Here is a 27,058-nt window from a genome sequence, read left to right on the forward strand (position 1 = left end):
TCATGTGGGAGGGGTTGGGGAATGGAAGCTGGGCTCGATGCCAGCGGAGAAAGAATGTCCTCGGCTGAATGGTTTTGAAATTAAAATAAAGTTTGACAGAGAAGTCTGAAAACAGCCAAGTGAAGCCGCATTCGAAGGGAAAAGAAATCCACTGGACTGGAAGGTGTTTAAAGGATACTTGCAAAACCATATCGAAAAATCAGAACTCCTATTAGAAGAAACAAGTTCTGTTTCAAATACCGAAATACTAAATAAGATGGATAACAATGTGTAATAGAAAAAGAAGTATGAAATTAGGTTAAAGGTGTGTGAAAGAAAGTAATAGAAGTGGAAAGAAATTGCAATTGAGTAGATTGGAAGTCAAACACAAAGGTGGGGTGAGGGGTGGTGGATGGGGATGGGAAAAGGAATTATCTGTGGGATTGAGTGTAAGTATGTTTGAACACTTTTAAGGATTGTATGAAATGTATGTTTGTATGCTTGTATATTTGCAATATCTGTGCATTAATGCTGAATTATTTTAACAATAAAAACTTTTCAAAAAGGAAAGAAATCCAAACGCCTCCCTTTGCTGCTCTTGGTTTTCAAGAGATCTGTCCTTCCTTCTTCCTACTCAATGGTTCCCCCCCCCCGACCTATATTTTCTGAACAAATACAATGCGTGGCCAAGGTTGCCAACTGCTGGTGATTCTGAACAGGAAGCCAGAGTCAGCTTTGCTAGCCATGGTGCAACACCGCAGGGTTGTTGCAAACCAGGGACTGGGAGCCTGTGTCAGTGGTCAGGGATGATGGGAGTTGGGAATTGCTGTAAACAAAACTTGCCCTTTTCCCTTATGGGGTACCCAAGAGCCCATATAGAGTCCTTACATAGGTTCCCTATTGGTAGGAGAAAATAACAGAGGCCAACCAGAGAATATTGAGAAGCAAAGCAGCTAGGAAGCTTGATCTTTATTGATCTGTTGCAACAGGGTGCTCACCTCACAAACAGGAAAGGAGGAGGAACCCCGAACAAGGGCGCGCAAGGCCTTATATGGACTTTTGAAATTAAATTGGTAAGAAGGGGTTAAGAGGATGTGGGGGGGAGGAACGCCATCACCTCCCCCCAGTGAGCGAAGGGTGGTCCGTTAAAGGACTCCGGGGGGCGTGGCCCTGTCCGAAGCCTATGGAGGTGAGGGCCAAAGGCACGCCCCAGAGCGGTGACCCGGGGGAGCTCCTAGTCGACGTGCCTTGGCGGGAGACTCCCCCGATTAGTGTTAACCCTTCCCCGTGTCTCCAGCAAATGGGCTGGAGCCGGATAGTCGTTAGGACCAATGCCTAAGCCAATGCCTCTCATTCCTGAATTCAATAAAGTTGTGGCCTAATTCGCCCAATTAACCTTGTATTATGGTGTCTCGTGTCTTTATTTATCCTGGTGGGGGGCGGGAACTCGCCACGCAACAGGGTGCTCCCCTCATAAACAGGAAAGGAGGAGGAACCCCGAACAAGGGCGCCCAAGGCCTTATATGGACTTTTGAAATTGTCACCCTGTAGAGCAAGACCACCCCTAGAAACATCATACATACATCACAGAAGGGGTGTAACCTAAGACCACCCCTCAGATACATCACACCTACATCACAGAAAAGGTGGTCTAAACAGAAATTTGAATGTTTTTCTCCTGTCGTTCTTTATCTCCTGTCTGGCAGGTTACTTGATTGGATTGCCTGGGGAGCCTGGCCAGTCTTTTGTAATGATAAATACTTAGTTCCTGGGCCAGGTCACAGGCTCACACCCTATTCAAACACAGACATACCCTTAAGACAGGATTTTGTGAAGGAAAAGACAATGGGGAGTTTTTTCCATTTTCCTTTGACCTTGCAGAGAAAACATTTGGTCAGTTTGGGAATCAAAAATGGTTCCAGGTTGGTCTTCCTGTGCTGATCTATGTACGTGCTTGGTTGGTACACTTAGGAACATTACCATATATCTAAGACCTCAAAACTCCTATCACAGAATCCAAAAACGTCTGGCAAGGCCACAGTCCCTCACCCTGTTATAAACAACCCAGAGCCTGGCCTGCAAAATTCACTATGTGCAACTTTGCAGGGCGGCCGTAAGTAATTCGGTTCCAGCTACAGCCCCTTCTAGTGTGAAATACATGGACGATGAATTGTATTGGCTCTGTTCTGCTGGTGTTTTAATGTCTCATGCTAAAATAATAACAGAGTTAGAGAGACTAAGAACTTCCCCCTCTGCTGCTACCTTTTGGATTTGTTTGTTTTTCAGGTGAGTAAGGGTTACATAGGGACGCGGGTGGCGCTGTGGGTTAAACCACAGAGCCTAGGACTTGCCGATCAGAAGGTCGGTGGTTCGAATCCCTGCAACGGGGTGAGCTGCCGTTGCTCAGTCCCTGCTCCTGCCAACCTAGCTGTTCGAAGACACGTCAAAGTGCAAGTAGATAAATAGGTACCGCTCCGGCGGGAGGGTAAACGGCGTTTCCGTGCGCTGCTCTGGTTCTCCAGAAGCGGCTTAGTCATGCTGGCCACATGACTGTACGCCGTACACCGGCTCCCTCGGCCAATAAAGCGAGATGAGCGCCGCAACCCCAGAGTCGGCCACGACTGGACCTAATGGTCAGGGGTCCCCTTTACCTTTTAAGGGCGTACATACAAGGGCCCAGTCCCTGCCAGATTAACAATTTGAATTTATCCATTCATTTCTGTGGGAAGCACTCGCTTATGTTCCTGAGGATGCTTAGAAATAGGTTTTCCATGTGAACGAGGAACCTACCCAGACAACAGCAGTTTCTACACTTCATTTCTCTGCTGCCATGTTCTGGTTACACCATTCTGTCCCTCCCTCAGAGGCTTAGCTATGGGTGGGGGGGCTAGTCAGGGTTGTTGTTTTTTTTGCCCCGGGTGAAGTCTCCAGAGGGGTGCCATTGAGGCTCCCAGCCTGTATGTGTGTGTGTACCCGCAAATGCATGTGTGTGCGTGCGTGCCAAACTAAGTCTTCGACATGTGTGAAATACAGTGGTACCTCAGGTTAAGTACTTAATTCGTTCCGGAGGTCTGTTCTTAACCTGAAACTGTTCTTAACCTGAAGCACCACTTTAGCTAATGGGGCCTCACGCTGCCGCCGCGCTGCCAGAGCACGATTTCTGTTCTCATCCTGAAGCAAAGTTCTTAACCCGAGGTACTATTTCTGGGTTAGCGGAGTCTGTAACATGAAGCGTATGTAACCTGAAGTGTATGTAACCCGAGGTACCACTGTAAAGCTTTTCAGTCATTCAGCTGAACATGTGTGGGTTCCAATTGTGTTTTCAGTCGGGTGAGTGTGTGATTCAGCCTCTGCCCACCAGTGTTCCCTGCACGCCTGGGCTCCTCTCAGGCCATCGTAGGTTCAGAGCAAAGGTCTGCAAGGAGGTTTCTACGCTCAGTCGACTGCACGCTTCGAATTGTCTGAGCAATTGGGATTCCTGCCACATGAAAGGTCAAGAGAAGAGCCTAAGGACATAGGGATTTTGAGAACAGGCCTTGCCCCTGTACAGTGGTGCCTCGCAAGACGAAAAGAATCCGTTCTGTGATTCTCTTCGTCTAGCAGTTTTTTTCATCTTGCGAAGCAAGCCCATTGAAGGATTAGCGGATTAGCGCTATTAGCGGCTTTTAGCGGCTTTTAGCGGCTTATCTGCTGATCGGATCAGCTGATAAGCGGCTTAGCGACTTAGAAAAAGGGGGGGAAAGGGGAAAAAAACCAGCAGGAACTCGCAAGACATTGTCGTCTTGCGAAGCAAGCCCATAGGAGATTCGTTTTGCGAAGCACCTCCAAAACAGAAAACTCTTTCATCTAGTGAGGCATTCGTCTTGCGAGGCATTCGTCTTGCGGGGCACCACTGTACGTAGTTTTGACCCTCACGTGTTCAAGTGAGCACTCAAAGAGAGCTTCAGCCTCTTAAGAATCCATGCCATTGAGGTATTTCAGGTTCCTCCTCCTCAGGGCCGGATTTAGGTTTGACAAGGCCCTCAGCTCCTGAAGGTAACGGGGCCCTTTTTAGGTCCAACTGTTCTCCCCTCCTGTTGTCAGGTATTTTTCGCCCTCTCAGTCTCTCATCATTATGTGCCACCGAGCTAAGGTAAAGGTAAAGGGACCCCTGACCATTAGGTCCAGTCGTGGCCGACTCTGGGGTTGTGGCGCTCATCTCGCTTTACTGGCCGAGGGAGCCGGCGTACAGCTTCCGGGTCATGTGGCCAGCATGACTAAGCCGCTTCTGGCGAACTAGAGCAGCGCACGGAAATGCCGTTTACCTTCCCGCCGGAACGGTACCTCTTTATCTACTTGCACTTTGACGTGCTTTCGAACTGCTAGGTTGCCATCGAGCTATTATGGGGCTAATTATGGGTTCCTCTGTGGGGGGGTTTTCTGTGGCATTTTTTAAAAAATGTGCACATATCTCAGGGTTACCCTGAATCTGTTGATACATCTTTTCTGTGCAGCTTGGGTGTCATGATGGCTGCCTAAGCATGAAAAGACACAACTTGGTATCAGCACATATGGACAAGTGGGACCATGTGACAAAATGTGCTGGAATGCTCCCGTTCAGGGTTCAAGCCACCCCATTCCACCTCTCCTCCCTTTGGTTTCTCACCCTCCCATTGGTCAGTATGCCATGCCTTCTGAGCATGCTCACTGGGCTGCCTGAGTTTCTTCATCTCCATATCAGTTTCAGTGGACGCTCCTGCCCAATCCCAGCTACATTCAATTGTTTAATTCCCCCGTTGTTGGTTATGGGCAGGTGACTCATCTCTGTTCTCCTGCTCCAGCCATTCCGTTCTATTTCCCCTCTTCCCTCCCACCCAGTCATGAGGGTTTCCGACAGCAGTTTGGTGTGCACACTTCACCAGTTGTTTGTTGGCATCCATCTGTCTCAAGAGATAATGGAGTGTGCCTCTGCGGAAGAAAACCCTTGTTTTAGGAGCCAAGGAGCAAGTCATGGTGGCTTTCTGTCCAGTCAGCTAGCAACGTTCATCAACCATGATGGTGACAAAGCCATTTATTGAAAGCAGATCTTCCCAAATACTGTAATTTTCACGCCATAAGACACACCTGACCATAAGATGCACCTAGTTTTTAGAGCAGGAAAACAAGGGGGGAAATTCTGAATCAAATGTTGTACTAAACTATTTAAAACAGCAAAGCAGGTGGCTCCTGTCCGCTTTGCTGCTTTAAAGCGAGCCACGGTACATAATGAAGTTAATGGAAAAAGGATAGACATTCCATTAAAATGTAGCTGTTTTCATGATCACTGGGAAGTCAGTATTGGCAGCCATCCCATAAACGAAAATTTGAGCATCTTACCGTTATTAATCAAGAATGGTAATAGTCAGGGAGAGAAACCAGGGCTGTGCAAACGAGAAGTGCTTGGAGTATGGAGGAACAGCAAAGAGATCAAATGATTGCGCTTCAGTTCCTAAATCTGTGACGTTTTCTCAAAACAGGCATGGTTGTTTTGAAAGGAAGATTCAAAGAGTGGGAAATGGAGTGATTGAACAAAGAACAGAGGAGGAAAAGAGGGCAGATAAATAGCTTCCATTCAATACCAAGAGAACACAATGTTTTTGGTTTGGTATAGGTGGACTGTACTTGTAAGAATTTGTATAATGAATTATAGATTTCGAGTGGAATATCATTTTTTTAAAAAAGATATTTATTAAAGTTTCCAAAGTATTACAAAAAAAAGAAAAATACAAAATACAAAATAAAAATAGTTGAAAACAATTCAATCTTTCAATAACTTATCTTTCATTTGCTTATTTCCCGGACCTCCTCACGCCTCCCTTTTCTGTATTCCAGTTCAGTTTGTTAGTTCAGCAAATCCCTCCCCTCTTTGTTTATCCTAATCTTCAATCTTAAAATATTATAACATTGGGGTTTTACCTATTAATAGTCCATTTTCTCATATAACATTACAGCTATAAACCACTTAATTTCTATCCAACATCATTCTAACATTCATTAATTTTACAATATTTCTGTAGATAGTCTTTAAACTTTTTCCGGTCTTCTTCCATCAACTCTTCTCCCTGGTCTCGGATTCTGCCAGTCATTTCTGCCAGTTCCATATAGTCCATCACCTTCATCTGCCATTCTTCCAAGGTGGGTAGATCTTGTGTCTTCCAATACTTTGCGATAAGTATTCTTGCTGCTGTTGTGGCATACATAAAAAAAGTTCTATCCTTCTTTGGCACCAATTGGCCGACCATGCCCAGGAGAAAGGCCTCTGGTTTCTTCAAGAAGGTATATTTAAATACCTTTTTCATTTCATTATATATCATCTCCCAGAAAACCTTAATCCTTGGGCACGTCCACCAAAGGTGAAAGAATGTACCTTCAGTCTCTTTACATTTCCAACATTTAGTATCGGGCAAGTGATAGATTTTTGCAAGCTTGACTGGTGTCATGTATATCATTTTCATAATATTCTCTCTTAAGGCATTACATGCCGTAAATTTCATACCTGTGGTCCACAACTGTTCCCAGTCAGCAAACATAATGTTATGTCCAACATCTTGTGCCCATTTAATCATAACAGATTTCACCGTTTCATCCTGAGTATTCCATTTCAACAGCAAGTTATACATCTTTGACAAAATCTTAGTTTTGGGTTCTAACAGTTCTGTTTCTAATTTTGATTTTTCCACCTGGAAGCCAATTTTCTTGTCCAAATTATAAGCCTCCATTATCTGATAATAGTGAAGCCAGTCTCGCACTTTATCTTTTAATTTCTCAAAACTCTGCAGTCAAGTGGAATATCAGTGCCTCTTTTCAGCAGCGAAGATTAGCTGCTAGAACATGGTCTACACACAAACACACAGGATGTCTGGTTATAGTTGTGCAGTTTAAACTGTTCCTGAGCCAGATGCCTGCTCAGTTTTAGCTGAGCTCACTATTACTGGTTCGTGGAGATGCTATGCATGTATTTATGACTAGTTCCGCAAAACTGCTACTTGAAGAAATCCCCAAACTTTATATTTTTAAACTTCAAATGGAGCTCAGAATCCAGTTAGGCAATCAAGCCTTTGCAGTTGAATTGGGAGGCACTGAGAGATGGCAAATTCGCTTTAAAGCAGGAAAGCTGGACAGGAGCGTAGCTCTCCACCCCACCCCAAGAGCAGCCCAGGAGCGCGGGGCAATGGTGCACAGCCTGCCCACTGCTCCCAAACCTTCCCGGAGCTTCAGGGGAAAGTGGAGGCTGCCAGCAGAGCAGTGTGGCTCCCTCCCCCACCGCCAAAGAGTAGCCCAGGAGCGTGCCGCACTTCATAGAATCATAGAATCATAGAATCATAGAGTTGGAAGAGACCACAAGGGCCATCGAGTCCAACCCCCTGCCAAGCAGGAAACACCATCAGAGCACTCCTGACATATGGTTGTCAAGCCTCTGCTTAAAGACCTCCAAAGTAGGAGACTCCACCACACTCCTTGGCAGCAAATTCCACTGTCGAACAGCTCTTACTGTCAGGAAGTTCTTCCTAATGTTTAGGTGGAATCTTCTTTCTTGTAGTTTGGATCCATTGCTCCGTGTCCGCTTCTCTGGAGCAGCAGAAAACAACCTTTCTCCCTCCTCTATGTGACATCCTTTTATATATTTGAACATGGCTATCATATCACCCCTTAACCTCCTATTCTCCAGGCTAAACATGCCCAGCTCCCTTAGCCGTTCCTCATAAGGCATCGTTTCCAGGCCTTTGACCATTTTGGTTGCCCTCCTCTGGACACGTTCCAGTTTGTCAGTGTCCTTCTTGAACTGTGGTGCCCAGAACTGGACACAGTACTCCAGGTGAGGTCTGACCAGAGCAGAATACAGTGGCACTATTACTTCCCTTGATCTAGATGCTATACTCCTATTGATGCAGCCCAGAATTGCATTGGCTTTTTTAGCTGCCACGTCACACTGTTGACTCATGTCAAGTTTGTGGTCAACCAAGACTCCTAGATCCTTTTCACATGTACTGCTCTCAAGCCAGGTGTCACCCATCTTGTATTTGTGCCTGTCATTTTTTTTTGCCCAAGTGCAATACTTTACATTTCTCCCTGTTGGGCGATTTGGTCAGGACCACACATTCGATCCATAAGACGCATGGACATTTCCCCTTACTTTTTAGGAGGAAAAAAGTGCATCTTATGAAGCGAAAAATACGGTACCCTAAACCAGGGGTGTCCAACTTCCAAGAGATAGTGATCTACTCATACTGTAAATAAACTGGCAGTGATCTACCTATTGGATTGACTCATAGCTGTCAATTTACAGATTTGAAAATAAGGGACCAGCAGCCTTGAAAATAAGGGACCTGCAGCCTCACCTGTTCCAGGCACTCCAGTCTTCCTGTCCTCCTGCAGTCTGGTCAAACTCATGCTGGTAGCTTCGAGAACACTGTCCAACCAACTTTGTAACCAGAGGTTCAGCTGAATAGAATCTGAATCACATGCACCACAAGGCCTATGCAGCCTCAACTTAAGATGGCTCCCTGGTCTTGCTTTGCACTGCAAAGTTTGCAGCAGCACATGCAACAAAATGGCGTCCAGCATTCAAAAACCCCCTCAGCTTGCATTAACTAGCCACACAGAAGGCACGCAAGCTCCAACCCCCCAGTCTTTCTTAGACTTCTTATTGGGTGAGCAACACAGCCAAGCAACACAGTTGGAGCCTCCCTCCTCCCTGGCTGGCAGGGAGGGAGGGAGAGGAGCTGCTTCCTTTGAAATTTAAGGGACATCATTTAAGGGACATTTAAGGGACATCCATCAATAAGGGACAGCAGCGGGACATGGCGCTGGAATAAGGGACTGTCCCTTCAAATAAGGGACACTTGACAGCTATGGATTGACTAAAGTTGTTGAGCTTTTTTGGGGAGCCACAGTTGTTGAGCTCCCTAAAGAAAGTTAGCAGCACAACAGCTGAGGGTCCAATGGCCAACCAGGTTCGACCAGGGACCCCCACGAACAACCAGTAGATCGCGATCAACCTGTTGGGCAGCCCTGCCCTAAACCATGACATTGAGAAATCACTTCAGGCAAGGAGCCATTCTGTCTGCTTGCTTGAGATGCCGGAACAATGCCTCAGGCCACCAGAGCTAAGGAAATGTTATAGCTGGCCAAGTGTGATGTGCCAAACAGATTAGCAAATATACTTTGTGTGGTAATTACAGAAGCACCTGGTCTGAAAGAGGGAGGACTTTATTGGAAACAAAAGTCAACTAAGCATGGGAAGTGAGAACAAGATAAAGGCCACTCCTTCGGGACTCTCTCTGAAGCAGTTGCATAAAAGTCAGAAGTCCCAGAGGCAGAGCTGTAGTCGGGTCAGGCGGAGAGCCAAAGTCCAGGGGAGCAAGCGTAGATCAGAAAGGACAGAGGCAGGGACTTTGCAAAGGTTAGGCAAATGGTTAGCTCTGAGGAAGGAGCCATCCGAGAGACGAGACGCAAGCTGCGGGATTCTTCGTGGCTCTTTTTATTGACGGGTTGTTGAGGAACTTAGCCTGAAGGAATGGTTCTATGAGGCAAACCTATTGGCTCCTCAGGACAGCTAAGCTGCTGAGATGCAACGACTTCTTCTGGGCCATTATCTGTGTTACCGGGGGGGGGGGGCACATCTTTAAAGTTAAATGTTACAAATATTATGCCTGAATGTATCCTTTCAACTTGACAGCTCAGGGAAGTTACCTAGCTTTAAAAATAATATAAAATCAACTCCTTTGCCAGTTTCCTCCATTCCAAAGCTATTTTCCCCTTGAAAAGGGACTCCAGGAAGTTCCTAGAGGTGACAATTGCTGGGCTCATTGTTAGCCAAGGGAAGCCAAATCTCATCACCTGACTTGCCTCAGGCTCCAGACATGCAAAGGAAGTTCTATTGTACTTTTGGGTGGTTGCCAAGGTTAACCCCTCCCCTTTTGTGACATGTCAGTGATGTAGCAGTGATGTTGCAATGATGCTGTATGAACTGTATTCTGGGATATGGAGGGAAAGTTTTAAAAGTCTTTGTCACCCCATCCTCAGGGTTCAAAATTACTCTTTGAACCTGTTGCGCAATAAACTGATCTACAGCTATTTGCTCCGGTTGGTGGCTGGACTCCTTCCTTTATTCTGCAGGGACCCGCGGGCTCTGCCCGACGAGCTGGGTGACTGAGCAGCCTCACACCTAGATTTTTCCGTAACAATCTGGGTAGTGATAAAGCACAACAAATCTCAAATTAATCATTGTGGGAGCAGCGCTGAGAGAGGAGAAGCCAGCGGCTTTCACCCCGCTGTAGAGAAAAATGTTTGTCCCTTAGATCTCCGTTCGAAAAAGCAAGGTAGATCCCTTCATTTTCTCCGCATAATCCTCATCAAATCTCTCATTCTGAGCTACGGTGAATTGGTTCTTCCAGTCACCTGCAATCCCTGTGGAGAAGGAAACAAAAAAAATCACTAGGTGACCATCATAAGGCCTATGTTCTGTTCTGCAGATAACCATCAGCGCTGTAATCATTCTAGCCCAGAGCTAGGAACATTTCAGACCATAGAAATCAAAGTGTTGCATAGGTTTTGACCCAGATAGCATGGGCACAAACCATTTGCTGGCAGGGTGGGTCAAACAATTCCGTTTCCCAGCGCTTGAGACAATTTGCTTTTCTTCAGTAGAAGTACCTAATAATAGCTAACATTAAAGAGCCACAGTTATTTCACTATTTTTTTTCAAGGGGGGAAGGGGGAAGGAATTGGGAGCAAAGCAATACTTAAAGATTTCACTCACATCAGGGAATATAAACTGGCATTGGGGAACAACAGACAGCCCTTTCATGGGGCAAGAAGAAGAAGAAGATGGAGGAGGAGGAGGAGGAGGAGGAGGAGGAGGAGGAGGAGGAGGAAAGGAAGGAAGGAAGGAAGGAAGGAAGGAAGGAAGGAAGGAAGGAAGGAAGGAAGGAAGGAAGGAAGAAAGAAAGAAAGAAAGAAAGAAAGAAAGAAAGAAAGAAAGAAAGAAAGAAAGAAAGAAAGAAAGAAAGAAAGAAAGAAAGCGAGCTCCCACTAAAGAAGATTGGCAACTCAAATTAATGGAATATGCCGAAATGGCTAAATTAACTGGAAGACTTAGAAATCAAGAAGACAACAAATATAAAAAAAGAATGGAAAATGTTTATTGCATATGCACAAAAGCATTGTAAGGAAGTTAATACTCTAGCAGGTTTTTAAAAATACTTGCAACATTAAGGAGAATGTTTAAATTTGGGTATAATTAAAGATAAGGGAAAAAAGAACCCGGGGAGGTAATGGGGGGATCTGAGGGATCCCAAAATGTGGAATTAATATTGTGTGAAAATGTTTTATTTTCTATTTTTGTGTGTGTGATGATAATGTTTAATTGCAAAAATTAATTAATTTTTTTTAAAAAAAATTACACGTGATATATACGCACGGAAGACTATTACATTTTTAAATGTAAGTATTTACAGATCTTATGAACAAGAATTCTAACTTTCATATCTATTGAGAACTTGAAAATGTGCCGTGAAGAAACTCGGCATAATATTAAAATAATCTAAAACGTGTAAGGATCTTAAATTGCCAATTTTTAAAACTATTGTTCTGTTGTTGTTGTTTTTTTAAAAAAACTCTGCTCCCAATTAACGATTTGTGGGAAGCTGAATGTTGCGAGGTCATATTGCATATAAAGGAGACTGACCTTTTCTCATGAAAGGAGACACACTGTGGTCCATTTGGTCACCTGGCATCATGGTATAGTTTGAAGTGGCGTTCTTCTGCATCTCCTTAAACGACGTATGATGAAGAATTTTATTCACCACTTCCTCCGACACCTCCTTTCCCAGAAACCGAATCACCTTCTCTACTTCACGCTTGGGGTCCTGCAAAAAAAAGAGAGACAGCGGATGCTTCCTGATTGTCAGTCTTTTGGGGTGGGATTCATTCCCCTGACTATTAAGTCCAGTCGTGGCCGACTCTGGGGTTGTGGCACTCATCTCGCTTTATTGGCCGAGGGAGCCGGCGTACAGCTTCCGGGTCATGTGGCCAGCATGACTGAGCCGCTTCTGGCCAACCAGAGCAGCGCACGGAAACGCCGTTTACCTTCTCGCCGGAGTGGTACCTATTTATCTACTTCCACTTTGATGTGCTTTTGAACTGCTAGGTTGGCAGGAGCAGGGACCGAGCAATGGGAGCTCACCCCGTCACAGGGATTTGAACCCCTGACCTTCTGATCAGCAAGTCCTAGGCTCTGTCAGCAAATTCAGGTTTTGACATTATTATCTGATTGGGAGTTCTTACGTGACAAACCCAAAAGATCAGACTTTTGGTAATGAGCAAAAATGACTGGGAAAGGCACTAGGGAGTGTGGGATAAGACTTGTTTTGATGAAAGACCATCTCAATTCCTAGGAAGCAAATAAGAATAAATGCTCATTAAATAGCCAAACGTGTTGTCTGCTCTCCCTAAAAAGAAATCATCAGGAATGCTCAGTAAACAGGCTGTCTGGGACCATCATGCCTTTAGCATCAGAGGTTTCACACACCTCCTTCATGTCTTCATAGAAGAGATACAGAATATTAGGGTGGGTCTTCCTCTTCTCCCACCATCCTTTTACATGGTCATACCAGGATCCAAATGCCACTACAAAGGGAGAGAGAGATGGGCAAATAATTCTTTTAAAACTCAGATTACAAAAAAATTAAAAGAATACAGACGGAATATCAATATGAAAAAGCATCAATGGTCAAAGGCTACTAAGAAGTACAGTGGTACCTCAGGTTACATACGCTTCAGGTTACAGACTCCGCTAACCCAGAAATCGTGCTCCAGGTTAAGAACTTTGCTTCAGGATGAGAACAGAAATCGTGCTCCAGCGGCGCGGCAGCAGCAGGAGGCCCCATTAGCTAAAGTGGTGCTTCAGGTTAAGAACAGTTTCAGGTTAAGTACGGACCACCGGAACGAATTAAGTACTTAACCTGAGGTACCACTGTAAGTCCGATTGAACACGTGGACCTTGCTTCTGCATGGGCTCTGGCTACATGAGATGCATTCTACACAATATTTGTTTTCTTTCTTAATTCTTCCAGCTTTGCACATACCACAGAAGCTACCTTTCTATTGCAGATATATCACATTTGCTAAACCCCGAGTGTACTATACAGTGGGACCTTGGTTCTCAAACTTAATCAGTTCCGGAAGTCTGCTCCAAAACCAAAGCGTTCCAAAACCAAGGAGCGCTTTCCCATAGAAAGTAATGCAAAACGGATTAACCCGTTCCAGACTTTTAAAAACAACCCCAAAAACAGCAATTTAACATGAATTTTATTATCTAACGAGACCATCGATCCATAAAATGAAAGCAATAATCAATGTACTGTACTATAAAATAAATAAAACAGTATTGTAGATTGTGAAAAAATTATTTTCTCCTTACCTGCACTGATGATAATCATTGTTTGGATGGGGAGCTTTTATCCATTTCCTCAGTCACACAATCAATCAATCAATCAATCAATCAGTAGCTGAACTGGGATCCACACAGTCACAAAAACAAATTAATTGAAAAAGCCTCAAAACAAAAAATGCAAAATAAATAGCAAAAACAAAAGCACCAAATATAAGCTTCAAATATCACCTCAGAACACTGCAATCGGAAACGGAAGGCTGAGTTACAATGGGGGGAACGACACAAATTAGCAGCGCAACAGAAAACAGAGGGGGAATCAAAACTGAGCACATTTGGCTTCTGAAAGAAAGTTCGAAAACCGGAACACCTACTTCCGGTTTTGCAGTGTTCAGGTTCCAAGCTGTTTGTGAACTATGCTGTTCGAAAACCGAGGTACCACTGTATTTTGAATGGCAAATATGTGCAAAGTCATATTCCTAGTTATATGCAGTTCATCTTTGGACTTCCGTTGCCTGCTTTTGAGCAGCAGTTGTGTTGAAAGGCCATTATTGTTTTGTGTCCTGCTTACCACAAACATTAAGGGCAACTCTATCCTTCAGGCTTTAAGGAGTTCAACAGTCTCCCCCTCCTCTATGGGGGCCTTTGATATTTTTATTCCCTGGTTGGAGGGGGAGGGGAACCCTATTAGACCCTAACAGAGATTTTTTGGGGACCAAAGCACACACTTCCTTTTAAAATGTGCATCTCTCCCATAAGTGAAAGGAAGGAAATTTACAGTGAAAATGTGTCCGTAGGCAAGGAGATACTAACCCCATCCTCAGAGGTGGTTTTTGGGTAGCGCGACTGGGCACTGCGCTGAAGGGGGCACCACAACAATGTTATGGAATGAAGTGGGGAGGTACCCAATTTGAGCATCGCGCAGAGTGTGGCTTAACTCTGAGAGCCCAAAGTCTGCCACCACCTTCCTGATTTTCAACCTAAATCACTATACCTCCACCCCTGTCTTACACCCGATGGGAACAGACCTGCCCTTAACACAGGAGCCTGCCATTTGGCCCTCAACAACAACTTAAGTAAAGGTAAAGGGACCCCTGACCATTAGGTCCAGTCGTGACCAACGCAGCGCTCATCTCGCTTTATTGGCCGAGGGAGCCGGCGTACAGCTTCCGGGTCATGTGGCCAGCATGACTAAGCCGCTTCTGGTGAACCAGAGCAGCGCATGGAAACGCCATTTACCCTCCCGCCAGAGCAGTACCTATTTATCTACTTGCACTTTGACGTGCTTTTGAATTGCTAGGTTGGTAGGAGCAGGGACCGAGCAACGGGAGCTCACCCCGTCACGGGGATTCGAACCGCCGACCTTCTGATCAGCAAGTCCTAGGCTCTGTGGTTTAACCCACAGCGCCACCTGCGTCCCTCCCAACAACAACTTACCAGACTACAAATCCCAGGATTCTTTGGGGGGCACCATGACTGTTTAAGAGGAACAAAACTTTTGCCTAACTAAGGACCAGGAGAAGGTCCACAGGTTGTGCTCAGAAATGAAATGTTCTTTTCCAAGTTCTACCTTCCCCCGCCACAAATTTCCCGAGAAACTCATCCCAGGTTCCAGGTTCTGGGTGCATCTTTGCCATCTTGTAGAAGTGGTAATAAGAGACAGCTACATCCTTGGCATTCCTGGCCACATAGATCATCTGTGGGAATGAACATTGAGTGTTTCTGTTAAGCGCAGTTTTGTCCAAATTTGCAAAACGTACGTTTGAAAAACTGATCCTTTTCTTGAAAGTCTGAAATTTTAAAAATAAGTTCTATGATCTGTACACCCCATTCCTCATTCTTAAATAAATTCATAATGAACTTACTAACTTATAAAAAGGTAAGGCTGCATTTTATGAAATGACATTTTACCCAAATTTCAAAAACATTCCCTATCTCTTTCACCACTGGTGCACACTGTCTGTATTGGCAGGCAAGAATGCTCCCTCCATACCTGCGTGAAGTGCCCTGACTATCAAAGTTGACAGATCTGTGAGGTAAATATGGGACCAATACAAACAGCCATATGCTTCTTTGATACATGATGAAAGATCCCATCTGAAAGGTCCACTAGGTAATTTGGGAAGGTTGATAAGTTGGAGACATTCCAAGACTGGAAGGATATACAATCATTAGACCAAATGAAGAATAAATTAGACCTTGAACCCACTACCCATTCATGTTCCAGTACATGCAAATTCAACCTTTCCTGAGTAGGTTTAGCAAAAGTCAACAGCTTTGGAGTGGAAAGAATGGATATGAAATATTATTAGATGTCAACAATGTACATAATGAGACAACAGTACACAAATACATAATAAAATGGAATAAAGATATGAATATTGGAATCTCACAAGAAGTATGGCTATTTTTGTTTCTAATAATAATAATAATAATAATAATAATAATAATAATAATAATAATAACAACAACAACAACAACAACAACAACAACAACAACAACAACAACAACAACAAATTTATTTATATCCCGCCCTCCCCAGCCAAAGCCAGGCTCAGGGCGGCTAACAACACCAAAATAGTGCAACATTATAAAAACATTATAAAAATTAATTAAAATCAAAATTGATGGCAACCATAAACTAAAGTTTTGTAAAGATTGCCAAAGGAGGGAGTCAGGCTGCGCCCTGACCAAAGGCCTGGTGGAACAGCTCTGTCTTGCAGGCCCTGCGGAAAGACGTCAAGTCCCGCAGGGCCCTAGTCTCTTGTGACAGAGCATTCCACCAGACTGGAGCCACAGCCGAAAAAGCCTTGGCTCTGGTTGAGGCCAGCCTAACCTCTCTGTGGCCTGGGACCTCCAAGATGTTTTTGTTTGAAGACCGTAAGGTCCTCCGTGGGACATACCAGGAGAGGCGGTCCCGTAGGTACGAGGGTCCTAGGCCATATAGGGCTTTGAAGGTTAAAACCAGAACCTTAAACCTGATCCTGTACTCCACTGGGAGCCAGTGCAGCTGGTATAGCACCGGGTGAATGTGATCCCGCAGCGAAGACCCCGTAAGGAGTCTCGCTGCGGCATTCTGCACCCGCTGGAGTTTCTGGGTCAGTCTCAAGGGCAGCCCCACGTAGAGCGAGTTACAATAATCCAGTCTGGAGGTGACCGTCGCGTGGATCACAGTGGCTAGGTCAGGGTGAGAGAGGTAAGGAGCCAACTGCTTAGCTTGGCGGAGTTGAAAAAATGCCGCCTTTGTTATAGCTGCAACCTGCGCATCCATGGCGCAATTTTCCACAAATGAAAAATTGTTTCAGTTCCTCAAGTGCAATATCTTATGAGAATTGTATAAAGATGGCAGTCCAGTGGACTCCATGGAAAAGCAAGTCAGGAGATGGGAGATAGATATGTCAAGAGCCAAAAGGGGACGAATAATGTATTTCTTATACCCTGCGCATCTGACTAGGTTGCCCAGGCCACCCTGGCAGACTTCCAACAAAAATACAGGAACAACCACAGCAAGAACAACATCAATAACGAAAAGCTTCCTGAAACAGGGCTGCCTTCAAATATCTACTGCAATGCGCTCTATGTGGGGCTTTGAAGGTGACCCAGAAACTACAACTAATCCAGAATGCGGCAGCTAGACTGGTGACTGGGGGCGGCCGCCGAGACCACATAACACCGGTCTTGAAATACCTACACTGGCTCCCGGTACGTTTCCGAGCACAATTCAAAGTGTTGGTGCTGACCTTTAAAGCCCTAAACAGCCTCGGTCCAGTATACCTGAAGGAGCGTCTCCACCTCCATCGTTCTGCCCGGACACTGAGGTCCAGCGCCGAGGGCCTTCTGGCGGTTCCCTCCCTGTAAGAAGTGAGGTTAGAGGGAACCAGGCAGAGGGCCTTCTCGGTAGTGGCACCCGCCCTGTGGAACGCCCTCCCACCAGATGTCAAAGAGAAAAATAACTACCAAACTTTTAGAAGACATCGAAAGGCAGCCCTGTTTAGGGAAGCTTTTAATGTTTAATAGGTTATTGTATTTTAGTGTTTTGTTGGAAGCCGCCCAGAGTGGCTAGGGGGACCCAGCCAGATGGGCGGGGTATAAATAATAAATTGTTGTTGTTGTTGTTGTTGTTGTTGTTGTTGTTGTTGTTGTTGTTGTTGTTGTTGTTGTTGTTATAGTGAGGGAACCACCAGGAGCCTTGGCTCTGAAACTCAGTGTCCAGTCTGAACAATGGGGGTGGAGACGCTCCTTCAGGTATACAGGACTCCTTGATCCTTCATAGAATCAAATCCAAGGCTGAAGCAAATTCAGAGATGGTTCAGTCAGAATGCGTAGTCAGGCAAAAGTAAGCAATAGCGTCTGTTGTGCATCCTAATGAAAGGCAGATTTATTTTACCTTGCAACCATTTTCCCAAAAGGACTCGGGGACAAGTGGCACTGGGAGGTGAGTCTTAACTAGTCGCGGAGAAGGTATCTCAGCAAGTTGTTCTACACCTTGAAAACATAGAGAAAACAATTAAAGTGGGCAGGGGACAAAAACATTTGAAAAAATAATTTCTTCTGGCCTGATCTAGAGATGCCCCTGAATTCTTGCACAGGTGGAATTTGTCAGTGAATTTGTGGGTCTACCCATGAAGACTTGCCCAGCTAAAACAGGTTATTTACCAATGACAGAGGCTCTAACATCCCAATAACTGCACAGAGCTCACCTGTTACAAGAAGGATACCTGCCTGTTGCTTTTTAAAAAAAAAATATTTTTAATTGATTTTTCCATGTATACTTCTTCTAACAATATATCTTTGACAATTTTTCATATTTCCACCCTCCTCCCCTGGACTTCCTCATACTCCCGTTTTCCTTTAGTTCCATATCATTCACTCTGCGTATTGTTTCCCAAAGTTTTCCCAATACATATAGACTTATTTTCTGTTGTATACAGTTGTGATTGTTTACTCAAACCCTGCCAATGAGTCCATTTCTTTATGTTGCCTCTTCATAGATGTTGTAAATGGTTCCCATTCTCTTTTAAAGTCTTTGTTGTCCTTTTCATGTAGTTTTTCTGTTAGTTTTGCCAGTTGTGCATATTCCATAAGTTTCCCTTGCCACTGTTCTTTTGTGGGTATTTCTTCTGTCTTCCAAGTTTGTGCTAATATATGGTAATTCTTGCCGCTGTTGTTGCTTACATAATTTCTAATTTTCTTTTTTTACATCTTGGTCTAAAATTCCTAGGAGGAATGCTTCTGGTTTCTTAACAAAAGTCTTTTTAAACTTTTTTTTCAATTCATTATATATCATTTCCCAATAATTTCTAATCTTTTTGCATTCCCACCACATATGATAAAATGTACCATCTTTTTCTTTACACTTCCAACAAGTTTTTGATCCCTTTTTATACATTTTGACCACTTTCTCTGGTGTTATATACCATCTATACATCATTTTCATATAATTCTCTTTCAGTAAGATGCAATCTGTAAATTTTAGGTTCACCTTCCACACCTTTTTCCAATCTTCAAGTTGTATATCATGACCTAAATCCTGAGCCCACTTTATTTGTGCTGACTTTACCATTTCATCTAACATTTCCCCATAAAGTAGGAGATTGTACATTTTTAAAAGTAATTTCGTATCAATCTCAACTATCTCTTTTTGAAAGTTTGAAACTGTATCTGCCCGTTGCTTTTGGAGCTGATCAATAATTTTTGTTTCCATCATTTCCACTTTTTAACCGGAAAGCAAACAGTTGTGCTTCAAGTACCAAAAGTGTGGGGAAAACCGGGCACGTAGGGAAGATGAATTCATCACCTTCTTTGTACTTTGTAATACAGCAAAGGCTTTACCATTAATAATGTCAGGAATAATCAGCTCCATGAAAGGAACACGATTGAAAATGGCATCTCGTTTACACTTTTCCACATCTGCATCATTGTAAATCATGTCCAGAATCTCACTGACCCAGGTTGTGCCTGAAAATGTAAATGCATGTGCAAATTAGATAAAATTACCCACAGAGTAAATTTTAGCATAAGGTATCGGCTGGGTTTGTAAAGCGCGTCCTCCCTAAAAGAGGGTACGTGTTGCGGTGAGACCTGGAGACAGACCTCCTGGTTGTGGGTGGGTATATTGGACAACCACAACACCCGATTGGTAGGTCCCTCATTGCTGGGTTTAATCTGGCCAATAGGGAGCCGTCTAAATGGGCCAAGGGACCTATATATAGCTACGCACATGACCCAGAACTTCCTCTATTGGCTCGTGCATCGGAACACCCGCCCACCTCTCCCTACTTTTAGGGCATTTTGCGATTGACCTTGCTATGTCGTCGTGTGTCGTCTGTCGTTGGGACAGGGGCACGGCAGGAATTTTCCCCACTTGGCTGTTTGGCTGGTGCCATTTGGGTTTCGCTTGCCGCGTAGCAAATCATCACAACTTGTAAGGTTGTGGATAGGCATGTGATAGGGATGGGAGAACAGTCTCGCCATCCCTATGTGAAGGGTATTCCGTTAAAGGAATCCAGGGACTCAACTTGGTTTGGTCAACCCCAAAGAGGGGGTTGTGCCCGTGCCTGAGTCCAGGGGAGCAGCTGGGGAGTGAACAGAGTCTGCTCCCAGGCTTTTCACCTGCCTCAGGTACGTCTCCACCCCCACCGTTCTACCCGGACACTGAGGTCCAGCACCGAGGGCCTTCTGGCGGTTCCCTCACTGCGAGAAGCCAAGTTACAGGGAACCAGGCAGAGGGCCTTCTCGGTAGTGGCGCCCGCCCTGTGGAACGCCCTCCCACCAGATGTCAAAGAGAACAACAACTACCAGGCTTTTAGAAGACATCTGAAGGCAGCCCTGTTTCGGGAAGCTTTTACTGTTTGATGTATTATAGCATTTTAATATTCTTTTGGAAGCTGCCCAGAGTGGCTGGGGAAGCCCAGCCAGATGGGCGGGGTATAAATAATAAATTATTATTATTATTATTATTATTATTATTATTATTATTATTATTATTATTATTATTATTATTATTCACCCTTGGCTCACCTATGATAGAGCTCTGGGTCAATACTACCTGCAAGGGTACAGGGAGCTAGTCGAACCAGAGCCTATGCAACCACTCACTTTCTGTAATCAATAAAGTTGTGGCCTAAATTCTGCCAAGAACCAAAACTAAAATTGGAGTCAAATGTGTGCTTATTTAGGGGGGAGGTCTCTGGGTCTGAACACGCAAAATGGGTATAGATTGCTGACACTGCACACAAGTTTTAAAGGGAGTCCCTTAAAATCAGCTGATTAACACAGAAAAGGAATACAGAAAAACTGGTTTTAATTCAAGCTGGATACAGAACTCAGCTTCCTGTGAATCTTAGCTATCGTTAAAAACAAACATAATCTATCCTTTAGAGTTGTGAAAATGTGCTTGAAGCTTCCTGTGAAGTTTCTCTGAAGTTGTGGGGCTGCCTCTGATAACGGAACAAATTCTGGTGCAGAATTCAGTGGCCAGGTTGCTCACCAGGGCAAGACAGTTTGAGCATATAGTTGTGAGCATTAAACGCCCATTTGCAGATAGTAAACTCAGTCCTTTACAGCAGAATGCAGCAATCTTGCTTCTACTGCGCTGGCTGCCAGTAAGTTTCCAGGCTCAATTCAATACGCTGGATTTGACCTATAAAACCTTAAAATGGCTCACGGCCGCAATACCTCAAGGACCTCTTCCGCCCATATGAACCTGAAGGAGGTGAGGACAGGTGCCCCACCTAGGCCCGAAGTCACCCTAGGCCTCAAACTGTCCAAAATTCCCTTTCTCTCTTCTAAAAATCCAAAACAGCTTTTCTCTGCTCTTCTCTGCTTTCTGTTGCATAGGCAAAATGTTACTTTAATCAGTACGAGAAAAAGGCTAATGAATAGGTTCTGTCAATGCCAAGCATTGCCAAGCAAGCCTAGGAACTGACTCTTATCTCATTCGGTTGTAACACATCTCAGACACGCTGAACCGCAAGGCTCCTCAACCCCCTTGGCTTCTCATCCACCTTTCCTGGGAAGGGCGCCAAGAGTCCCAAAGACAGGAACTTTCTGTTCATGCTCAGGAAACTCATCATGGGGCAGGGTTCCTGAGGAGGAGAAAGGAGAGGGAACTGGAGGGAATATATGCTCTGTGCAAATGACTGTGAACTCATGCTAAGCTTGTGAGTTATCACGCTTGCTCCTTCTACCAGCCCAGATGGTAGAAATAAAGCTTTTTCTCTGAAACTATTCCTTGAGTGTCTGTTTTGACTCCCATTTCCCTGTCCCGGGCACAAAGCTCTTCCCACCCGAGGGAAAAGCCTAAAAAGGCTACAAACCGACTCAGCTCCCACATTCATCACCTGCGGCCTTTTTTCATGTGCCTCCTCCATGAGAGCGTGGCAAGATGAGTACAGGCCTTTTCTGAGGTGGCCCCCTGTTTATGGAATGCTCTATCCCTAGGGAGGCTTGCTTTAGCATATCTTTAGGCACCAGGCAAAAACATTCCTCTTCTCCCAGGCCCTTGTTCAATTAAACAATCTAGGGACTTTTAATCTGGAGGTGGGCATTGTTTTTGTTTGCAACTATGCTTTGCAGGTGCTGACCTTTAAAGCCCTAAACGGCCTCAGTCCTGTATACCTGAAGGAGCGTCTCCACCCCCATCATCCAGCCCGGACACTGAGGTCCAGCGGCGAGGGCCTTCTGGCGGTTCCCTCATTGCGAGGAAGCAAAGCTACAGGGAACCAGGCAGAGGGCCTTCTCGGTAGTGGCACCCGCCCTGTGGAATGCCCTCCCATCAGATGTCAAGGAAATAAGCAGCTATCCTATTTTTAAAAGACATCTGAAGGCAGCCCTGTTTAGGGAAGTTTTTAATATTTAATGCTGTATTGTTTTTAACACTCGGTTGGTAGCCGCCCAGAGTGGCTGGGGAAACTCAGCCAGATGGGCGGGGTATAAATAATAAATTATTATTAAGGCAGCAGATAGAAAGCTGATGTTGCCATTCTTTTCTTTATGTCAGAAGAAAGTTCTGGCATGAGCACAAACAGTTCCAGCCTCAGGCCATAAGGTCTGCTATTCCAAACCCTGGAGCCCCTGACAATTAACATAACTTTGGCACAAAAGAAGGAGCTGCCATCCATCAAGGGATTCTTAGAGATGAATCCAATGGGAGAAGACAGCTCAACATGGCATGGAAGCGACCTTGCATGGTCATCATGAGTACCATGGGCGAAGATGTAGCAGTCTGACAACTGCCAGTCACATATTCTCATTTGACGTGGCAATCTCACAAACACTGCCAGGATTTCTGGCAGAAGTGCATATTTTTCAAGCGACGTTTTGCAGTGTGTAACTAGACTGAATCCCACTCCTGAAGATGTCCCAATTCCCTGCAACAGATAAGCAGCCGTTGTGCATTCTATGCATTAAACATAAAAATCCAGGGAAGCCCTTAGGCACAGGCACCTGATTTGGGGTAGGTGGCAATCAGAAGATCATCTGGCTTGGCCTGGAAGTTCTCCACCTGGCTCCATGCCTCAGCGATGCTCCAGAACAAGGCAACACCATGAACATCTACCAGTTGCCGCCTGAAGATACCTTCTTTCGACTCCATCCTCTGGCAAGGAAGAAGAGGAAGAAGTAGCGAACAGCAACAGCTTACATGTGTATGAAGCCTTCGTTTTTTATTGATTTCAGTAATGGACATATTGCATATTCCAAAGCTATCTAAAACACAGCAACATTTCAGTGGTTCAACATAGACAATTTTCTTCTGTTATCAGTGAAAGAAACGGGCTTGAAACGTAGCGGTAACTCGTCTCCCAATTACATATGTGTTTTGAATTGTGGAAATTAGAGCACAGTATTGATTTTATCAATGAGAGCTGGACCATAAAGAAGGCTGATCGCCAAAGAATTGATGCTTTTGAATTATGGTGCTGGAGGAGACTCTTGAGAGTCCCATGGACTGCAAGAAGATCAAACGTATCCATTCTTAAAGAAATCAGCCCTGAGTGCTCACTGGAAGGACAGATCGTGAAGCTGAGGCTCCAATACTTTGGCCACCTCATGAGAAGAGAAGACTCCCTGGAAAAGACCCTGGTGTTGGGAAAGATGGAGGGCACAAGGAGAAGGCGACGACAGAGGACGAGATGGTTGGACAGTGTTCTCGAAGCTACAAACATGAGTCTGACCAAACTGTGGGAGGCAGTGGAAGACAGGAGGGCCTGGCGTGCTCTGGTCCAGGGGGTCACGAAGAGTCGGACACAACTAAAGAGTCGGACATGACGAAACGACTAAACAACAACAATTGATTTTATGGTTTTTCACAGCCAAAGGTACACCTTAGTTATGAAATCCTTTGTTGGCATTACACGGAAGGATTATCTGCAATGAATATGTCCCACCGAATAGAAAAGAAAAGAAAAGAAAAGGAAACCATTGTGATGTAAAGAATATTATGGAGTTGAAATCCCTAGCAGCTGTGAATAATCTTGTGCACAGAAATCCGGCAGACTCATACTTTGTGGTGGCTTAAGGTGCCCTTCATAATGTCAGGAGGTGTTGGTTTCCACTGACATCATTGTTTACTTAATGATAGGAGAGGACCCTGGAGATTAGCACACTCTAGAAGCTGCACATTAATGAGACTCTCGGCTATGGCAAGGTTTTATTAATCCATGTTTACAACCGCCCATGGAATTTGGGCAAGGGGAATTTCACAAATTATATGGAGGCAAACCCCTGGATTTGCCACCAAAGGTACCCCCAGAGCAACAACCAACCAAACTCCTTGGTTAGAGGCCTTCTTTAAATACCGCTCCCATGTCAAGTGGCCTTAAAACTTATAATAAATGCTTTGTAATTGCAGGGTTATAAAAAACAAAAACAAAATAAGCTTCTGGGCTGCTTGAACCTCTGCCCATTTGAGGGCCGGACTTGATAAGACATGGGAGATTTGTGAATAGACTCTTCTGATATCTTGTTTGTTTAGAAATGCCAATAACAGCAAGGAGGTTATTTGGATTGGGGATATAGCTCTGGGAAAGCATAACTTTAATTTCTGCCCCAGGTGTTGCCACCCCTTCTTAAATCCCCCCACAACTGCTACTTGCAGAGGCAAAAGAAACAGGTGGCCAGTGGCCCCCCAGAAGTTATGGGATGCCAGCTGCCATCAGTCTTAGCAAGCATGGCCAATGGCCAGAGAGCTGTGGTTCAGCAACATCTGGGGAGCCAAAGTTTCCTCAGCTCTGTTCTAGGAGAATGGCTGGATTATTTCCAGAGATGAGAACTGTTAAATTGTGGGTGAAAGTATCAGACGACACAGTGATTCTTCAAACAGCTCTTGTTTATTCACAGGCCAGAACAGAACAGAACTGAAGAGTTCAGCCAGCCTGCTTATATAGAGCTCTAGTACAACGTAACTGTAACAACTTTCTGTAACTATCCAATCACTGAACGTCACTTTCGATCCCTTATTTGCATATGTGGACCTGAACTATCTACAGTATCCCCCTGCTAGCCCAGGGTGAGAACTTCAGGACATAACAAGAACAGAAATTGACACCAACCGTTCTGAATTTACACTACCCATTTGTCTTTCCTTTTTCCAAAGTTGGTGATGCTGGCTTCTACTTGTCCCCATGCCATATCATGGAAACCATTGCAGCAGTGCTGTGGAGAAGCTCCTGTGTGGAGCAAGAAAATGAGCCCCATACATGGGGAACCTGCCCAAATGCAGACTTCAAAAGAAATTATTTATGTGTCGCAGAGGTACAAAATGTAACACCTGAATTGCCTGGAATCAGGCAAGGACCAGAATTTCCTTTCGGCAGAGGAAAGAAAGGCACACAACTGAACTGCTTCTCTCCCACAGCTCTGCTGTGCTCCTGTGGAGATCAAACCTGTGGGGATTATCTCTTGCATAACAATGTTATCCAATGCTGTTTTATCCCCTTGTTCAAGGGGAGCAAGTTACGCCGCGTACACACGGTACATTTAAAACATATTATTTCTTGCAAAGAATCATGGGAGCTGTAAGTTACCCCTCACAGAGCTACAATTCCCAGCATGCCTAGCAAACAACATGGGGGGGAATAAATTGCTTTAAGGCAAAAGGTAAAGGACCCCTGGACGGTTAAGTCCAGTCAAAGGCGCTCATCTCGCTTTATTGGCCGAGGGAGCCGGTGTTTGTCATGTGGCCAGCATGACTAAGCCGCTTCTGGCAAACCAGAGCAGTGCACAGAAATGCCGTTTACCTTCCTGCCAGAGCGGTACCTATTTATCTACTTGCACTTGACATGCTTTTGAACTGCTAAGTGGGCAGGAGCAGGGACCGAACAACGGGAGCTCACTCCGTTGTGGGGATTCGAACTGCTGACCTTCCGATCGGCAAGCCCTAGGCTCTGTGGTTTAGACCACAGTGCCACCCGCGCTCAGTTGATAGGAAATTGATAGGAAAGCTGTCATTGCCCTGACAACAGATGAAAAACTATGGGTGGAGACAGGGCTGGATTTAGGTTTGATGTGGCCCTAAGTTACTGAAGGTAATAGGGCCCTTTATATCCAGCTGTCCTTTGTCAACAACAAATTGTCACTGTTTTTGTGTGTTGAATATATGCTATATGGTAATTTATGGAGCTAATAGGTATCTAAAGCCATTTGCACATAACAAAATATGTATTTTATCGAAGTAATTGTTGAACTGAAATACAATTACTAAGAAGTATATTAATAGTGAAATACAATTAAGAAGAAGTATATTAATAGTGATAGTGATATTTTAGGGAGCAAGCGGGGCCCATTGCTTCCATCATAGGAGCCTACACAACACAAAACACTGTTGCTATATGGAGGTTTTATTTTATTTGTTTTTTATCTTATATTTTGGAAATGTACATCCAAGTTTTTTTCCCCTTAAATTTTTTTGGGCCCCACAAGAGAATGGGGCCCTAAGCTATAGCTTGTTTAGCTTATACGTAAATCTGGCACTGGCTGGAGAGAGTAAACTCTGCAGTGCTAGAGTCTTGCACCATCAGCCTTAAGGAGATGATCTTGAGTAAGATATATACGGTGATACAGACAAAAATAACTCACTGTCTCCATGACTAAACTGGTGAGTAATCAGTTGTTTGGGAAACAACATGCCCGCTACTATGAATTTGTGTTGTCATCGATATCTTGATGGAACCTGTTTCTAAAGCCACCTTCAGCTGAGTTGCAGCCACATAAGCCTAGCCTCTCCCTAGTGGCAGCCACCCTCCAACCCCCAGAAAGAGCCGGACAGAAAGGGCCCCTCGATGGCGAAACCTCCTGTAGTCTTGTTCCACAGAAAATGAGCATATATCGTTACCCTTAAATGAAATCTCTTTCTGAGTGGGCCTTCAAGAGAGCCCTGCAGGGCTGCACTGAAGGAGCTTTTAGCACCTGCCGGTAATTTCATTACAAAAGAAGCTTGCTTACCTGTAGTTAGTTTAGTGCTGTAAGATGGCACGAATATATGGTGCGCTCAAAGTGCAGTATGAGTTTGGTAGCTGATCTGAAGCCACAATTCCAACTCCTTGAAGCCTTTGTGAGCGAATTTGTTGCTTTCAGCTCTCAGCCAGGCGTCAGACTGCACAGACTTTTCTCTCAAACAGGTTGCACTGCTCTAGCGGTAGATTTCAACGTTCTCAGGAGAAGCTAGCT

The 27,058-nt window shown here is 44.6% G+C and overlaps 1 protein-coding gene across 2 annotated transcripts; it reads right to left on the minus strand.

Annotated features, from left to right (window-relative positions):
* Nucleotides 1-9,896: 9,896 nt before the first annotated feature.
* Nucleotides 9,897-27,010, minus strand: LOC308571226 (sulfotransferase 1 family member D1-like). Of its 2 annotated transcripts, XM_081166781.1 has the most exons (9): nt 26,834-27,010; nt 24,943-25,098; nt 22,838-22,986; nt 19,223-19,348; nt 17,778-17,875; nt 14,961-15,087; nt 12,530-12,627; nt 11,687-11,867; nt 9,897-10,407 (listed from the first exon to the last, which is right to left on the minus strand). In XM_081166781.1, the coding sequence occupies exons 2-9, from the start codon at nt 25,014-25,016 to the stop codon at nt 10,295-10,297; spliced, it is 966 nt and encodes a 321-aa protein (XP_081022907.1). In that variant the 5' UTR covers nt 25,017-25,098; nt 26,834-27,010; the 3' UTR covers nt 9,897-10,294. The 2 variants fall into 2 exon arrangements, with proteins under 2 accessions (XP_081022907.1, XP_081022908.1); XM_081166782.1 differs by lacking the exon at nt 24,943-25,098 and having other exon boundaries at nt 26,834-27,006.
* Between the last annotated feature and the right edge of the window lie 48 nt (nt 27,011-27,058).

The sequence above is a fragment of the Podarcis bocagei genome (assembly GCF_964188305.1).
Source record: "Podarcis bocagei genome assembly, chromosome: 13".
In the NCBI taxonomy this organism is placed as follows: domain Eukaryota; kingdom Metazoa; phylum Chordata; class Lepidosauria; order Squamata; family Lacertidae; genus Podarcis; species Podarcis bocagei.